Here is a 17,292-nt window from a genome sequence, read left to right on the forward strand (position 1 = left end):
TAAAGCGCTCAGGTTCTTCATAGGGCGGCTGTCAATGCCGCTCTATGAAGAACGCGATTGGTGCAGCGCGAAGCCGCGCATGCGCACCACATCGCCCTGACGCTTCTCTCAGAGAAGCGTCCTATTGGGCCCCGCGATTTCGTCATTTTGACGAAAAAGGGGGCGCGGCCTGGCTGGGAGCTCGGCGCTGGAACGGAGGTAAGTTTTTAATTTAAAAACACCTCGAATTTTTTTTTAATTAAATGTAAGTTCATATAAAAGCAAGAAGGAAGGCTGGGGGACCTGTCTTTCTTGCTTTTATATGTAGACTATAGAGTCCCTTTAAGTCCTACTCCAGTGGCTGCCTATCAGACAGCCACTAGAGGGACTTCCTTGTTCTTAGGACACGAAAAGTGTTTTAAAGTACACTGGACGTCCTCATACTATGCACGAGGACCTCCAGCGTCGCCAGAATCCCCATAGGAAATAAATGAATAATCCTTTCCTATGGGGAGGTCTAATGCGTGTGCGCGGCAATTGTCGCGCATGCACATTAGGTCTACCCCGCCGGCTGATGTAGGCGGAAGAGGAATGTTGGCGGAGCCTGACACAGAGGGACATCGGCACTGGATTCAGGCAAGTAACTGAAGGGGAGGGGGGGGTTGGGGGGGGGGAGGGAGAGGGGCACTGCAGGGATATCTTTTCCTGTTGTTTCCACATCCCTAAGATGATGTTTCAACTATACTTTGCCTAGGTAATTTGTACGGCAGAGTGTTGTGACTGCAGAAACATCTGATATTGGGGAATAACAGAACTAGCTTCTTGCTAGACTGGAATCCACAAAAAAACATTAAACCCAGTAGTATAATGTTTCACAAATGATAGATAAATGGTACACTGGCAAATGAACCTGAGCACATTCCACAGCGTGTTGGTTAACTTTACATGTCAATTTTGCAGTTATACTTAACTACAAAGAACCAAGTAGCAAACTTTGCATGGGTATCGTCTATTCTTTAGATTTGCTATCTATTTCAGTAGCACAACACACAGATTACATGCTAACATTTATGGATGAGACATCAGCTTTACATTAAAAGTTGAGTGCTTAATAGAAGTTCAGATTTCCAGATTTGGTGAAAAATATATTGAGTTTGAGGAACCCAATTCACAGTTTATGCTAGGAGTTATGAGTTAGGGGCAATGCTTCATTGCAGAGACCACTTTTGCATGGGACTAGGCAAGTCAGGTGAATATTTTATTTTCATTATACTTGCAAAAATGAGCATTCAGGAGCAGATGACATTACACATAGCTCCGGGGCTAACCACATATAAAGCTATTAAATCAGGGGAAAACATGACAACAAGCATAACAAGCAGAAAAAAGGAAGAAAAAACCCAAAAAGGGATGTCTTATATAAAGACCGCCCAGAGGGTAAATACCCAGTCCAATCTCAACAGTAGTGTAGTTGCCAAAAAATAAAAAAGCCTTTATTGAAATCTATTAAAAACCTGGGTTATCAGTGATGGACAGAATAATATAGGGAGAAATATGTATGGTAGGAACAGGGCTAGTCAAGAGCCTAATAGCCAAAAGGAACCCTCACAAAAAACGGAGAGGGGATAGAAGGCAATATGTAACGCCTCTCTTTGTCTTAGTTTTAGGTCCCAGTTTCCTTTCCTAGGAGGCTGTGGTACATGTTCAAGACCCATGAACCGGATGCCTGCCGAGGAGTGATTGTGATGTAGATGTAAATGCCTTGAGATGGGTGTTTCCAAACGTCTCTTGACAGAATTTACATGTTCACGTATCCTTAGCCTAAAGTGGCGAAAAGTCTTGCCTACATATTTTAGGCCACAGGAGCAAGACAGTAGGTAAACTACTCCTGTTGTGTTACAATTAAAGAAGGAACGTGGTTTGAAATTCATTAAGCCCTTGCTGTCAGAGGCCCTCTTGGTAATAAACGGGCATGCACTGCAGTGACCACATTGGAAAGAACCCATTGGTAGGTATTTTTGAAAATAACCTGACGGGGACGTAGTTGAGAGGTGACTAGGTGCTAGGATATCTCTCAAGTTTTTGCCCCTCCGTGCTGTAATTGAAGGGAGTGATGGCAGAATTTCCTTCAAATGCTTATCTGATTGGAGGATAGGCCAAAATTTTTGAAAGACATTCAGCATAGTGTCCCATCCTGCATCATATGTACCGATGCAGCGTATTTTATTTGCCTCAGTCTTACGACCCCCATCTGTAATTAGGGTTTCCCGTTCAGTGTGGATTGCCCTCAGATAGGCTCTTTTCAGAACCCTATTTGGGTAACCTTTGGCCTTAAACATGTGACGCAGCTCATTTGCTTTTAATTTGAACTCCTCCATCGTGGAGCAGTTTCGTCGAAGTCTCAAATATTGGCCTATTGGGATACCGGATTTGAGTGATATGGGGTGATGACTAGACCAGCATAGCAGGTTATTTGAGGCTGTCTTCTTTCTGTACAAGGTTGTTTCAATTTTGCCTTCTTTAGATACCTGTAGTGCTAGATCTAGAAAGCAAAGGTTTTGACCCCCTACATCACTAGTGAATCGTAAGTTAAAATCGTTGCTGTTCAGCAGACATACAAATTCTTTGAATCTCTCTGATGTATCAAGCCAAATCAAAAACACATCATCGATGTATCTTTTCCAATAGAAGATCTGATTAGTGTATGGTTTCAGCTTGGGATCTGCCCTAATACACCTCTCCCACCAGCCTAGATGGAGATTGGCATATGAGGGCGCACAAGACGTCCCCATAGCTGTACCAGTGGTCTGGTGGAAGATTTTGCCATTGAACAGAAAGATATTACGAGTCAAAATGAATTCAAGTAATTCCATCACAAAATTCACATAATGTTCAGGTAGGTCAGTTTCAAGATTTAATAGTTCACGGGTATGTTTAATACCTAGGTTATGAGGAATTGAGCTGTAAAGGGCCTCCACGTTAAGGCTGCACAGGATAGCGTTTGGGGGTAAAATAAGGTTGGTCAATAAATGCAACATTTGTTTAGTATCTCTAAGGAAAGATGGTAGCTTCTGTACTACTGGGGACAGAATTTTATCCACATAAATGCTTACATTCTGAGTTAGGTTATCACAACCAGAAACTATGGGCCTACCGGTCGGATCGGTTAGTGATTTGTGCACTTTAGGCAAGCAATAAAAAGTAGATAGACATGGTTGTTTGGTGCACATAGCATAACAAGCACTACCTGCAAACTGGGGAACACGCATTGAACCCACGGATGCCATTCCAGTTCACAGCGGGCGCAAAACCATGGCACTGAGGACTCCGGCCTACCGCGTGGAAATCCCGCAGCAGTCTGGTACAAACTCCTGGCTTAGCGAATGCACTGGCACACTCTCGCCTCCCGTGACTGCCTATCACACTTGGCTGGAACCACTGAGGCGCAAGTCACAGAGACCGTCTCCAGCTCTGACTGGCATTAACAATGACGTAGGCCAGCTGTTGGCCTCCACCTCAAAAACCAGAGGAACTACACCTCCGCGGCCTGAACCGCCACGAGACCCCACTACAGAGGGAGCAATCACTGCAACCGCCACAGCTTCACCCGGAACTGAGACACCAGTCACAAAGCGGGACCTACACGATCTCTTAAAACACATTCAAGATATGTTCTCAGCTGAACTAAACATGGTTAAAACGGAGGTGCAAACTGTGACAGACAGACTACAGGCAACCAAAGAAGACATCATAGATATAAAGCAGGGCATGACCACGCAAGGCGAAGCCATGCAACACATGCAAAAATTACATTATCAGCTTGCGGTAAGAATGGATGCAATGGAAGACAAGGGTCAACAGAGGAATATCAAAATCTGAGGTGTAGCGGACTCTGTTCCAACAGATGAACTACCTCACTTCCTAAGGAGGCGACTATCCTCTGTATTACCAGCGAAAATCTCCAAATAGTGCGCGTATGATGGCCTTTTCCGCCTCTCAACACCCTCTACAGTCTCGTCTAATATCCCACGAGACATCATCCTCTGCTGCCAAACAGCGGTTGCTACATGTGGGGGAAAACACTGCTTCAATTTGAAAGCCACTCACTCACTTTCTTCCAAGATTTGAGTAAAGCAACATTGCTCTGGCCCAAATCAATGCGTCCCATCACCCAGGCACTGCAGAAAGCTGAATTGAATTATCGCTGGACATATCCTAGGGCCCTTATAATCACTAACAAGGGGATAACCTACAACAGGGCCGTCAAAGGACCAGAACATCCTGCAGGCCCTGGGCCTCTCGGAGACCCAATCACCTCAGCCCACCAGCCCCACCTGGGATGTCTCTCGAATCGCTCCATTTGTTCCTGGAGGAACAGGGGACTGACATGAATGCCTTCAACCCAGCCTTACCAATTCAATTAGCTTGTTATTACGGTTTTAATATTTACATTTTATTGGCAATGTTTGAACTTTTTTTAGTTAATTTTTAGTTTATACCCGCTTACGGAGCTATCTAATAGCTAAACACCATTCACCTGCTCCTATCGCATAACAGACCCTATCACTGAAATATGGGACTGATAGTCCCACTGCTCCTACTAGTACTTGACACGTACACACTCTATGCGAACTGGTCTGCATCGACAGACAATCTCCCCCTCCCCACCCTAGAGGTTAGGGGTATACGTTTTTTTAGGAGACCTTGGCACCACTACACAATCCACACTCGGGCAACTTAAAATCTCACCCATCTACATGATGGATCACACACTCATCACCAACCTCCTAGGTTTACTTGACAGTTCACTCTACATGAAGCCTGCAATGTCTCAGTCAGCTTCACAGGACCTTAGCATCAATGCGCTATTCACATAACCTATTGTTCCTGACCACTACAGTTGTTTCAGTAATTAAAATGTGCAGTTACTCATATATGCCTTGTATTACACTGTAATCAACATTCACTGATGCTGTTGGGGCATATTGAACTGCCTGTTATAATGATGCACATCAAAAATAAAGAATTTTAAAAATAAAATAAAAAATGACATAAGCACTTCTCTTGATGAGAAATGCATTGCCACTCTCTCTCTCTAAATGAACTACTGCAGCTTTTCTGGCAATAGCTACTGAAACCGTTACCATTTCCCCTTTTTTACAGTTGACCTTCTTACCTTCGAAGACTGTCTTTCTTTTCATCTCTGGTGAGGCAGCTGTCAAGATGTTTATTTATATACTGCTCTGAAATACCAACACTGCACACCGGGCATTCCACTGAAAGGAAAATCAAATTAACCAAATTACAAACAAACACAGTGCATCCATGTTATTCATCACAAAGCAAATGTAATGTGATTTTGGGTTTGGGGGGGAAAAAAAACTTAATTTCACCATATAACAGCATTTCTTATAAACTGTTACCAAGCACAAAGCAGGGATTTCATTCATCCTCTGCCTAAAGTAAGGAAAACCTAGAGCTAAGGAACTTCAGATAGAGATTCAATAAATGACAAACTGAAGCACTTTGCCTGCCAGGTTACTCTAAAGAATTCCTTTTTAGATTTTTAAGTTCTTTTATTGCATAGGCTGCAGTAGAAATGTCAAGAACGGGGCTAGACAAACCTTAAAATAGTAACGCCTGACTTGTAGACATTGATCTATGCATCAAACTATACCATCTATATACATTTCTCAGACTGTTGTGCATGTTTTCTGGTTCATGTTAAATTGGTCTTGTAATAAGTATATACCATAGCTCTGCAACATCACATGACAAGTTGCCATACTGCACAAAAGTGGTAGCACTTTGCAGAGTCCTGGTTTTATATTGTGTGTGCGTGCAAATAATGTATTTATACGTGTGTAAATGTACATATTTGTAGTATGCAAAATTTGAAATCCTTCACCAAAGTATGATCCTGTCCACTGCTCGTACCCATACTAACTCACACTTTAAAGGAGCACTATTTAGCTAAATATTGTCCTTTTTAGAGCACCCCACATACATTACATCCATACTGCTAAGGCTAAATACAATTAAATCAAAAATCACAGACAACTCACAAGTTAAAATAAAAAATAATGTTTAGAACAAAACAAAAAAATAACATACATTGTGTGACAAGTCAAAAGTCAATGCATACAGAGAAATAATAAGGAAAATGAAGCTGCATCAAATCATCCCTCAATCCTATATTAAAGGATCACTATAGGGTCAGGAACACAAACATGTATTTCTGACCCTATAGTGTTAAAACCACCATCTAGCCCCCCTGCCTCCATAAATATAGCAACATCTTACTGTATTCAAGCCAGAAGCTGTAGATCTGCATGCTGTTTGTCTAAAAAAAAAAAGCAGTCTGCTGACATCATCAGAAGTGGTATCTTGATCCAATCACAGTGCTTCCCCATAGGATTGGCTGAGACTGACAAAGAGGAAGATCAGGGGCAGAGCCAGCATGATTCAAACACAGCCCTGGCCAATCAGCATCCCCTCATAGAGCTGAATTGAATCAATGAATCTCTATGAGGAAAGTTCAGTGTCTCCATGCAGAGAGTGGAGACACTGAATGTTTGGAAGCATTTTAGGCAGCCATGACCCAGGAAGGATCTTTAACAGCTATCTGAGGAGTGGCCAGTGAAGTTATCACGAGTGTGTAGGAGGTAGGGAAAGTAAATCTAGGACTAGCCAAAACATTAAGAATATCAAGGTACGCAAATGCAAGATAACTAGCCAGAAGTCAGAATAGTCAAAAAATCAAAGCAGAGATAAAAAAAAATAAAAAATAAAGAGTTCAAATCAAAATTATGAATGATGACATCAACTCTGCTTATTAGTGATGCCAACAAGTGCACACTGGAACAGAAGCACATATGATACACGATCAGACAACAAAGGACACCATTCGGCTCTGTCCAATATACATATAAGTGCAAGATGGCAAGAATGACATAGGGTGTTGTTGGAGTAAGCAGCTACACTTACAAAGTATAATACATTTAGTGACAATTACCAAGACAAAACAGATGCTACTCTGGGGCAAAATGGCACGGTTGGGAGACATTTGATTCGATTCCTCTTTATTTAACACAGGTCTGGCACCTGTTTATTTACTTCAGAAATCTCTCTCCTTGTTTACTTGAAAAATAATTCTGCAAGCTTACCCTAGGGTTGAGAATGTGGCAGGTCAGAAAGTAGTATTGACTTGTGGTATGCCAGTTTTTGCTTTTTAAAAAGCAAGAAAAAGGACCCTCAACATTTAAAGGGACAATAAGAAACGATACTTATGCTTAATGTATAGGTTATAGTGCAATAGGTCCCCTAACCCTCCGCAGAAATGTAAAAACAGCTCTAGTTATGAACGGTAAGGAAATTGAAAAAACGGCTGGTAATGTAATGTAATGTATTTTGCCTTACAAAGACATCAAGTAGCAGAATTTATCAACGTACCTTTAATATGCACTTTCATGGCAGAGGTAGAGGGTGTCGTTGGACCAATGGTGTCAATCAGAGACGGTGCCTCTTCCTCAAGCTTAAATATTGGTGTGGATATTGAAGGAACATTGCTGGAAGCCTTCAATGTTCTTTTGGATGCAGGGGTGCTTGTTTTCATCAGGAAGACATCCATTAATTTATTTTCTTCCTTTATCGTTTTCCCAGTAGGTCTCTGTGATGCAGGTACATCCAATTTGCCTGTGGATGGATGCAGTGGAGATACCGGTGGAGAGTCCAAAATACTTTGGGACAGATGCTGCCTAAAACAAACATATTTGTTACTGTACATTTCATTTTCTCTCAAAAAATAATGAAGCAGGTTTAAAGTTTCAAATATTTTATAGAGAAGATTTAAAAATGTTAACAACTATATTCACCAATAAGTACTTCTTAACACAGTCATGATAGGATGCCAGAGGCTCATAGAGTGAACAGGAAGGCATCCAAATGGACAGGACAGACAATCTGGACATGACCAACAGGAAGGACCAGCAGAAAATCTAAATAAGACACACAGACAGACAAGGGCTCTGTTCACTTATCCAAATTAGACCTCCAAAACTTGTCTAAAGCTGCACACTTCTTATGCATGTCCCTCACCCAATCAGATTTTTCCCAAGTCTTAAATACTTTTTTTTTTTTTAATTCTTTGGGGGGGGGTTGTTGGCTTGGACGCCATGCTGAGTGAAAGCAGGATCTAGCAGCACTGCATTTTTCAAGTATTATACTCTGAAACCTGACTTTCTAAGCAACTGACCACTAAATTACCTTACAGTTCCCGAGTTGAGAAACCCTGAGGAACATTTTCATATCACTCATACACCAGCAGATCTGAAGCTGCTATTGTGAGTCCAGCAGCCTACTCGACTACTGGGGACAGGAGAGGCGGCCGGTCTCCTGCGCTCTGTCCTCTCTTTTGACTTTTGCTTTGAGTCCTGACTCCCCCTCTTGACCAGTGAGGGTTATACCTGTCCTAACATGGGATAAACAAGCTTTACTGAGCCTCAAAAATATCAAAGCATGTGGGAGACACACTGCTATATTTAAACATTTGGGGGGGGAAGAACTTAGTTACCTCATAAGACCGGGTCTGTGGTATTACGGCTGTGGCTCCTTGTCAAGCCTAAGGCTGGTTTGCTTTCTACTTTCTGTTCTGACATGGGTACCACCACTTGAACTGTGCAGATTTGTGGTACCCCTACCTAGTTTGGGAATCGAGTACTTATCAAATGCAGCTCCTTCACCCATTCTTAGACCTTTATTTGATACTACTGTAATTTTGTTTCAAAACGTGCCTACCAGAGATGAGGCACACTGTTGGTCTCCGCTATTTATATTAAGTTGACTTTGTTTTGCGTTGATTTGCACATTTCTTCAACACCTGTACTGACAATGCTATTTTTACTAGCTTTGATTTCTCATGGTATTATCTACCTTTTATTTTTCTAAAAATGTGCAGTGTACTATATTTGTGTTTTTTTGGACAGATAATGAATGCCATGTGTTTTGTAGCTAATATGAATATATTATGCTGACTGACTATTTAGGATTTCATAGGGCTATGTCTACATTTGTGATTGTATCACTGTACAACAAAATGTAAAAAACAAAACATTTTAATGGGAAGGTATTTAAACTAACCACATTTTTTTTTTTTTGGCTGCCTCCTCTTTGTCTTCATTTATTAAGTCACATAATATATTTACACATGTATACTGTTAATACACATAAGCAATCAATTATCATCTTGGAAAAAATGCACCAAATAACTTTATCCTATTTCCTTTACACTTTAAGTTCATTTAAGCAGGGCTCTAACTATTTAGCTTATCTCATTGAATATGTTATGTGTCATTTAATTTGTGGGTCCACGCTCCACTTCACTCTCATCTTCCAATTCTGCTTCTTTCCTTGTTGTTCTCCCCTTTTGTTATTACAACCAGCCTCCTCTAGATTGTGAGTTTGTTCAAGTAGGGTACTCTCAAAAAATCTAATAGTTTGTCTCATCTGTTGTAAAGCACTAAAAAACAAGTTGGCGCTATAAATGTCAATAATAACGAACACAAAATTGGGTAAATATAAGCACAAAGATTGTATATACGCTTCCAACAAATCTGGTGAAAGGTCTGGAAGAACACGTTTGAAAATTAAAGTGGCATTATTATTTTTCTCTCTTTAGTTAGGCCCCTTGCATCTTAATGATTATACTCTCATCACCATAATACGTCCCTTTGTGTAGGTTTATTATCTTTTCTTCTTTGGACTGGATTTCAATATATGGCCGCAGATATTTTGATCTTCATCTATGATGTCTGTAACATGGCTTTCTGTTGAATACTTTTTCCTGATACATTAAAATCCAAAACTAATAAAAAGAAATACATGAGACAGAATATGTACTACTTTCTCATGTCAGTGCTGCTTTGTGGCAAAATGTGACAAATGTAGAAGCCGGAAACATCATCTACTGTCACATCTTGTCAGTGACAGCTGATCAAAACAAGAATCACCTTATCCATCGCTTTTGAAGGAGATCATCTAAAAGAATCACTCCAACCTTACAAGATCTTTCATACACTCTTGTTTTGTAATCTTGTACTCTAGTGAGCTAAAGACAAAACCAAAGAGGAACATGGCAGTACTAAGGAGGGAGGTTGGATAATTATATCTACCTTCTGTCTCTGCATGTTAACTTGAGGCAAAAGTCTCTACAAACAATTTGCCCCTTCACAGACGGACTTGTCACGCAAGGCCTGTAACTGTCCTTGCCCAGGGAAGGTTTGAGCGGAGATGCGAGTTTCCACAGCCTTGACATCATGATGTTTTAGTTATGAAATATCTCCTGGATGTTTGCTCACAGCAGAGCATTACATCCTTGCCATGATCCACTGTATGATGGCTTATGTCGATGAGGACAAGCAAGACTGGCTATAGTGAAAAATATCCATGTGAACACTATCCTCCCAAAAAAATAAGTAGAAAATAAAGTATTGTGGTGAGTGTATACACATTTGATATCAGATAACGTGAGCAGGTATGGATCAAGTTAACATTTACTTTTATTTATACCGGTCATTCAGAAGGGTAAATAGAAGATAAGAAATAAATAAATAACGGAAAATATTTGATTTAATATAATTCTATGTCAGCTTGGTTAATGCAATAATCACACTCCACGTAAACCCACACAGGTTTAATGCAATAAAATCCATTGAAAACCAAGCAACACATTAAAACATAACTTTCCTGGTCACATATTAAAGAGCCTCGTACATGGCTAACGGTATTAAAATAGATTTTAAAACCACGCACAAACAGCATTATGCACGGCTTTTATGATCACATATTTTACAATACTTTAAAATATCATGAGGAGATGGGTTATTGAACATACATTAAAAGGGACAGTTCAAGCTGCATATATGGAAATTTCAATTGGCCAGTACAAAACCAATTATGCGAACATAAAAATATAGTAAGGCAGAAATATGCAGTTTTCTCAAATATTGAATATAAAAAGACCACACACGGCATGCATATATCAAAAAGAGAAGGATGATCTTAAACTGCACATAACACATTCAAACCACATTATACGTATGAACTAAGAGAAACCTGGCACTCCTTCCACATAGTTATGTCTCTGATAATTTTTTTCCCGTTACAAAGCATTGAAAGAGACACCTAGATTCCTTTCTGCACTTCTAAATTCAACCGAGCTCTATCCATGGCAATACTTCGAACCCTTTCTTATGTTCCAAAGACTGGATGGGCTGAATGGTGCTTATCTGCCATCACATTCTGTGTTTCTATGTTAACCATTCCTGAACAAATTTTGAGGGAAAGAGGCCACTTCTATCAAGGCCATTGCCATTGCCATGAAGGCGTTTACATGGTCTGCAACAATCTTAAGGAAGGTGATACGTGTCAAAGTAACATCCACATGAATGCCAGGACCAAAGGTTTCCCAGAAGAACATTGCCCAGAGTATAACACTGCCAATCAAGTAACACCATTTGCATGAAGGGGTATACATGGTCTGCAACGATCTCTTGGTAGGGGTTTGTTTGTTTTGGGGTGGTGTTTTTTTTTTAGCTTTTCTGTGTAATCAGACCAGACGGGCTAGCCTTCACTTCCAAAATGAATCATTGAGCATTGGCCACCCATGACCCTGACAGCGGTTCACCAGTTGTCCTTCCTTACACTTTTGGTAAGTACTGACCACTGCATACCAGAAACACAGTACTAGACTTTCCGTTTTGAAGATGCTCACACCCAGTGGTCTAGCTATCAGTATTTGGACTTTTACTCAGATCTTTTAGTTTGCCCATTGATCCTGCTTCCAACACATGACATTCAAGAACTGATTGTTCACTTGCTGCCATTGTAACAATACCATCCAATGTTATTCATTTCACCTGTCAGTGATGTGAATGTTGTGACTTATTAAGGTATATGATTAAAAACAAGAGTTATAGGCGATCTCTATAGTGCAATAGATATGTGGGGGTTGCTGTATACAATACAAGGATTCCCAAGACCTCGTGTGATAATTGAACAAAAGAAGGATATGGCGTATACCGCGCCCACAATCATACGTACATAAAACTTCAGAGGGTATGGTGTTGTAAACCTCAGGATAATACAGAAAAAGACGATAATGGTACAGTACAATTTGATAAAGTACAGATAATAGATATAGCTATAGGAGAACCACTCACATTTGATAGAGCTATATAAGAGCTCTGCTGTATTGCGCATGAAAGGTATAATCCCTGTTTAAGGATATATGGTGGTATATGTGGTGCTGGTCCTCCAGATGCAAATGCACTTATGGGTGGTGAATATGGAAGTAGAAGAGCAGAAAAACTCTGATGGTGTAGTAAATACTCTAAATTGGAATTTAAAAGAAGTAATGTACTTACCGTATATACTCGAGTATAAGTCGAGTTTTTCAGCACATTTTTTGTGCTGAAAACCCCCAACTCGACTTATACTCGAGTTAATGTCTGTATTATGGCAACTTACATTGCCATAATACAGACCAGGACCGCCGGGCTCATTACAAGCCCGGCGGTCCTGTTGGGGGCTGGCAGAGAGCAGTAACTTACCTTTCCTGCAGCTCCTGTCAGCTCCCTTCTCTCACCTCCGGTCCGGCCAGCTCCTCTGTCAGCTCCCACTTTAAGTCTTGCGAGAGCCGCTAGAGATCGCAAGACTTACAGTGGGAGCTGACACAGGAGCTGGCCGGACCGGAGGTGAGAGAAGGGAGCTGACAGGAGCTGCAGGAAAGGTGAGTTACTGCTCTCTGCCAGCCCCCTCCTAAACAGCCATTCCACTGGACCACCAGGGAATGAGAGCCCCCCTCCCTGGCCATGTATCAAGCAGGGAGGGGGGACGAAAATAAAAAAATATTACAATAAAAAAAATTACATTAAAATAAAATAAAAATTAAATAAAAAAATAAAAAAATACTTAAATAATTTTTTTAAATAAATATTAAAATAAAAATATTAAAATATTAAAATAACAAAATTGAAAATAATAAAAATGCCCTCCCCCCACCCAGTTCTCACACACACACACACACACACACACACACTCAAACACACACACTCACACACTCACTCACTCTGCATTATATACACACACACTCATACAAACAAACACTGCATTATACACACACACACTCATACAAACACTCATACAAACAAACACTCACTCATACAAACAAACACTCACTCATACAAACAAACACTCACTCATACAAACAAACACTCACTCATACAAACAAACACTCACTCATACAAACAAACACTCACTCATACAAACAAACACTCACTCATACAAACAAACACTCACTCATACAAACACACACTGCATTATATACACACACACACTCATACAAACACACTCATACAAACAATCTGCATTATACACACACACACTCATATAAACACACACTCATACAAACCATCTGCATTATACACACACACTCTGGATTATATATACACACACACTCTGCATTATATATACACACACTCTGCATTATATACACACAGAGTGTACGTATATAATGCAAAGTGTGTGTTTGTATGAGTGTGTGTGTATAATGCAGATTGTTTATATGAGTGTATATGTAATGCAGAGTGTGTGTTTGTATGAGTGTGTGTGTATATAACAAAAAAAAGAAATTTAATAGGGATCTCGACGACTATGCTAATAATGAGGTTAGGGTGTTACCTAAGCCTAGAAAAGAGAATAACCATCAGAGACATAAAGAGAGACCGAGGACCCCAGGAGCTAAGGGGAAACCCTCCTTTCAATATCGAAATAGCGATACTCATCAGTACTCTAGGTCTTATAATAACTATAGAGTTGGGAAAGGAGTTCCTCAATCTCCAATTAAGGATACCCATAGGCCTTATAATCATAAACCCTATTTTCGGGAGAATACACCTGTGAAATCTAGGAAGACCTCTCAAACGGAAAGATTGAGATCCGATTTCCCTGGACCTGCGCCACTTCCTCAGAGATGGAGCAGGTTCAGAGAAAGAAAGACCTCCTATAATAGGAGAAGAAGCCCTATTAGGAGCAACTCTCCATATATACCCCTTAAAAATCGGTTTGAGGCTCTTAGAACTGAAACTAGGGAGGATGTTTTTTTAGGGAACAGAATGGGGAGAAAAACCCCGATAAAAGAAACTCCAAGAAAAAGGACCAGAAAATCAGAAGAGGAAAGAGAGGAGGGAGAGGAGGGAGAGATTATGCCGGGAAAAAGGAGACAGAGGGAAGTGAGATAAGAATTTTTAATTTATCTAATAGAGTCCTTTCTAAAACAGAAGAGGGGATTCTATCGAAAAGTTTTAAATTTGTACCTAGCTGTCCAGCCAATAAATTTGAAGTTTTTCTTGATCTCAACCGCTATACCAGGAAGTTATGTTTAAAGAAATGTTTTAATAAACAAGATCCTACCATATCAGATTCATTGGTTAATTCAGCTCCAGTGAGTGGGAATTTGGGAGTTATCCACACTGATTTAAAGAAAAAGTCAGATTTTTTTCCCACCTTTCTCAAAACAGATAATATTAAGGTCTTCGAAAATTCTTGTTTGGCCGACATACATAACATAAAGCCCCTTACTAAGTTTGAACAAAATATCTCTTTTCAAGAGAGAAAAGCTATAGATTCAATTAAAAAGGATATATCTATAGTTGTTAAACCAGCAGACAAGGGGGGAGGAATAGTCGTCCTTGATAAAAGTTGGTACATACGGGAAATATACAGACAATTAAATGACACAACTACATATGTAAAACTTAAGAATAATCCCTTAGAAGGAATTAGAAATAATCTAAAAATATTCTTGGAAAAAGGTTTGGAGGACAATATTTTAGATAAGAAAGAATTCTCCTTCCTACTCCCTGAACATCCGAGAATTCCTGTCATATATATATTGCCCAAAATGCACAAGGACGTAACAAACCCCCCAGGACGCCCCATCGTCTCTGGAATAGACTCGGTTTTATCTGCATTATCCCAATATATTGATTACCACCTACAACCTTTGGTTAAAAAGACTCCAGCATTCCTACAAGACTCTATGAGTCTGCTCAATATTCTAAAAAATTTTAGTTGGCAAGAGGACTATCTACTTGCAACGTGCGATGTATCTAGCCTCTATACAATCATCCAACATGATATAGGATGTAAAGCCGTCGAATTTTATCTCGAGGCTACTGAGGCATATGGAGACCCCCAAAAATCGTTTATTTTGGAGGGAATTCGCATGATCCTTCAGAACAACTATTTTTGGTTTGAGGAGGAGTTCTTTATGCAAATCAAAGGGACAGCTATGGGGACCAAGTTTGCGCCAAGTTATGCGAATTTATTCATGTCCTTTTGGGAACGTACTTTCGTCTTTGGGGGACATGGCTTTGGCGCAAACTTGGTCCTCTATAAAAGATATATTGACGATATCTTTATCATTTGGAAGGGGCCGGAAAAGACCCTTTTAGAATTTTTTACTTACCTCAACGATAACGAGTGGGGAATCTCCCTCACACAAAATGTGAGCAATAACAATGTTGATTTTTTGGATCTGAATGTTTTTATCCAGGACCAAGTTTTAATGACTAAAACTTTTTTCAAAAAGGTAGATGTTAACAGTTTTATCGAATTGGATAGCTGCCACCATCGTCCTTGGCTAGACAACATACCCAAAGGACAGTTCCTTCGGATACGAAGGAACTGTACCAAAAAAGAGGACTACACTAGTCAGGCTATGTCCCTTAAAAACCAACTAATACAAAAAGGGTATGAGAGTGACGACTTACAGGAAAAAATAGATCAAGTCGGGGACATGGACAGATCTCCCCTGTTACAATATAAAAATAAAAAGGATTTAAGTGAACAAAAACAGATCCCCTTTATTTTTAATTTTTCTAGCAATATAGGTGCCATTAAGAAAATTATTAACAAAAACTGGCACATTTTACAACATGAGGAGGACATTAAACAATTTGTAGGCATAAAGCCCAAATTTATATTCAGGGGTGCAAGAAACCTCAAACAAATGGTAACTTCCAGCTTTATTAAAACTGAAGTACCAAGAAACTTTTTAAGTGACTGGACACAAGAACAAAAAGGTTTTTTCTACTGTGGGGCGTGCAGAGCCTGCTGCAACACCCTAAGATTGAATAACAAGAAAGTAGAGAAATTCCATTCCACAGTGACTAAAAAAGAATATCACATTAAAACTTTAATTACGTGTCACTCTACTAATGTCATCTATCTTTTACAATGTAGTTGTGGATACCAATACGTGGGGAAAACGTCCCGCCAACTTAAAATTAGGCTTAGTGAACATCTAAGAAATATTCTAAAAGGGTTTCCGAACCATAGTGTATCGAGACACTTTTTACAACATCATGGCTCGGACCCTAAGTTTCTGAGCTTTTATGCCATTGAAAAAGTAGTGGGACACTGGAGAGGTGGAGATATATCGAAAGCCCTTAGTTTAAAAGAATCCAAGTGGATTTTCGAATTACGCTCTCTGGCCCCAAAAGGTCTCAACATTGATTTTGAGATCAATAAGCTGCTATAATTGATGGTATCTGAGAACTCATTTACGAAGAATTTTTATAGCATTTATATTTTTTCTATTTTTAATATGGTCCTTTTTAGGATGTTTTATCTAATTATTTATAATTATTTTATTCTATATCATTTCTGGTCTAGTTGGTTGAGATCAGGTTATTAATAGACAGCTATTTTTTATATTCTAGTTTTCCTAGTACAGGAACTTTTATATATGGTTTATTTAACATTGTTATATTGATGCACCCCTAAATAATGCAGTGCATTTATTATCTGCATTAAAGAGTTATAAAATGGGTTGCATTTATATGTGTATAGCGGATGTTGGTATTAATACATGTATATTTTGTGTTTTTCTTTTATTTATACGCAATATGTGCCTTGCGTGCGAAATTATTCATAAGAGGACTGTTTGCCCACTCTTAAGATGGCCACCTTATCTTCAAAGCAAAAATGGACACTCCTATACTCCTAGGAGAACGAAGAGAGTGTTTCCGCCTCCCCATTATGATACCAGAAGCAAGATTGATGGGCTCGGCTAATATATGCGTCACCGGAAGTGACGCGACGGGCGGACTCCATTTTTGGATACGTCACCGGAAGTGACGAAACGGAACATCGAAAGAACCCTAGATATACCTATCTTCACAGTCACACATGATTTTATCATATCATGGTAGCTGACTGTGATGGGGATAGGATGTATTGCCTGTTTCTAGT

General features: G+C 39.7%; 1 protein-coding gene across 1 annotated transcript in view; it reads right to left on the reverse strand.

Annotated features, from left to right (window-relative positions):
- RAD18 (RAD18 E3 ubiquitin protein ligase) overlaps window positions 1-17,292 on the reverse strand; it is a 470,945-nt gene that overhangs the window by 385,750 nt on the left and 67,903 nt on the right. The window contains exons 5-6 of the mRNA XM_063426684.1: window positions 7,432-7,736; window positions 5,156-5,255 (exon numbers count right to left, since the gene is read on the reverse strand). Of these exons, the coding sequence (XP_063282754.1) occupies window positions 5,156-5,255; window positions 7,432-7,736 (405 nt within the window). The remainder of the gene's footprint in view (window positions 1-5,155; window positions 5,256-7,431; window positions 7,737-17,292) is intronic.

Source organism: Pelobates fuscus, chromosome 7, assembly GCF_036172605.1.
Source record: "Pelobates fuscus isolate aPelFus1 chromosome 7, aPelFus1.pri, whole genome shotgun sequence".
NCBI lineage: Eukaryota > Metazoa > Chordata > Amphibia > Anura > Pelobatidae > Pelobates > Pelobates fuscus.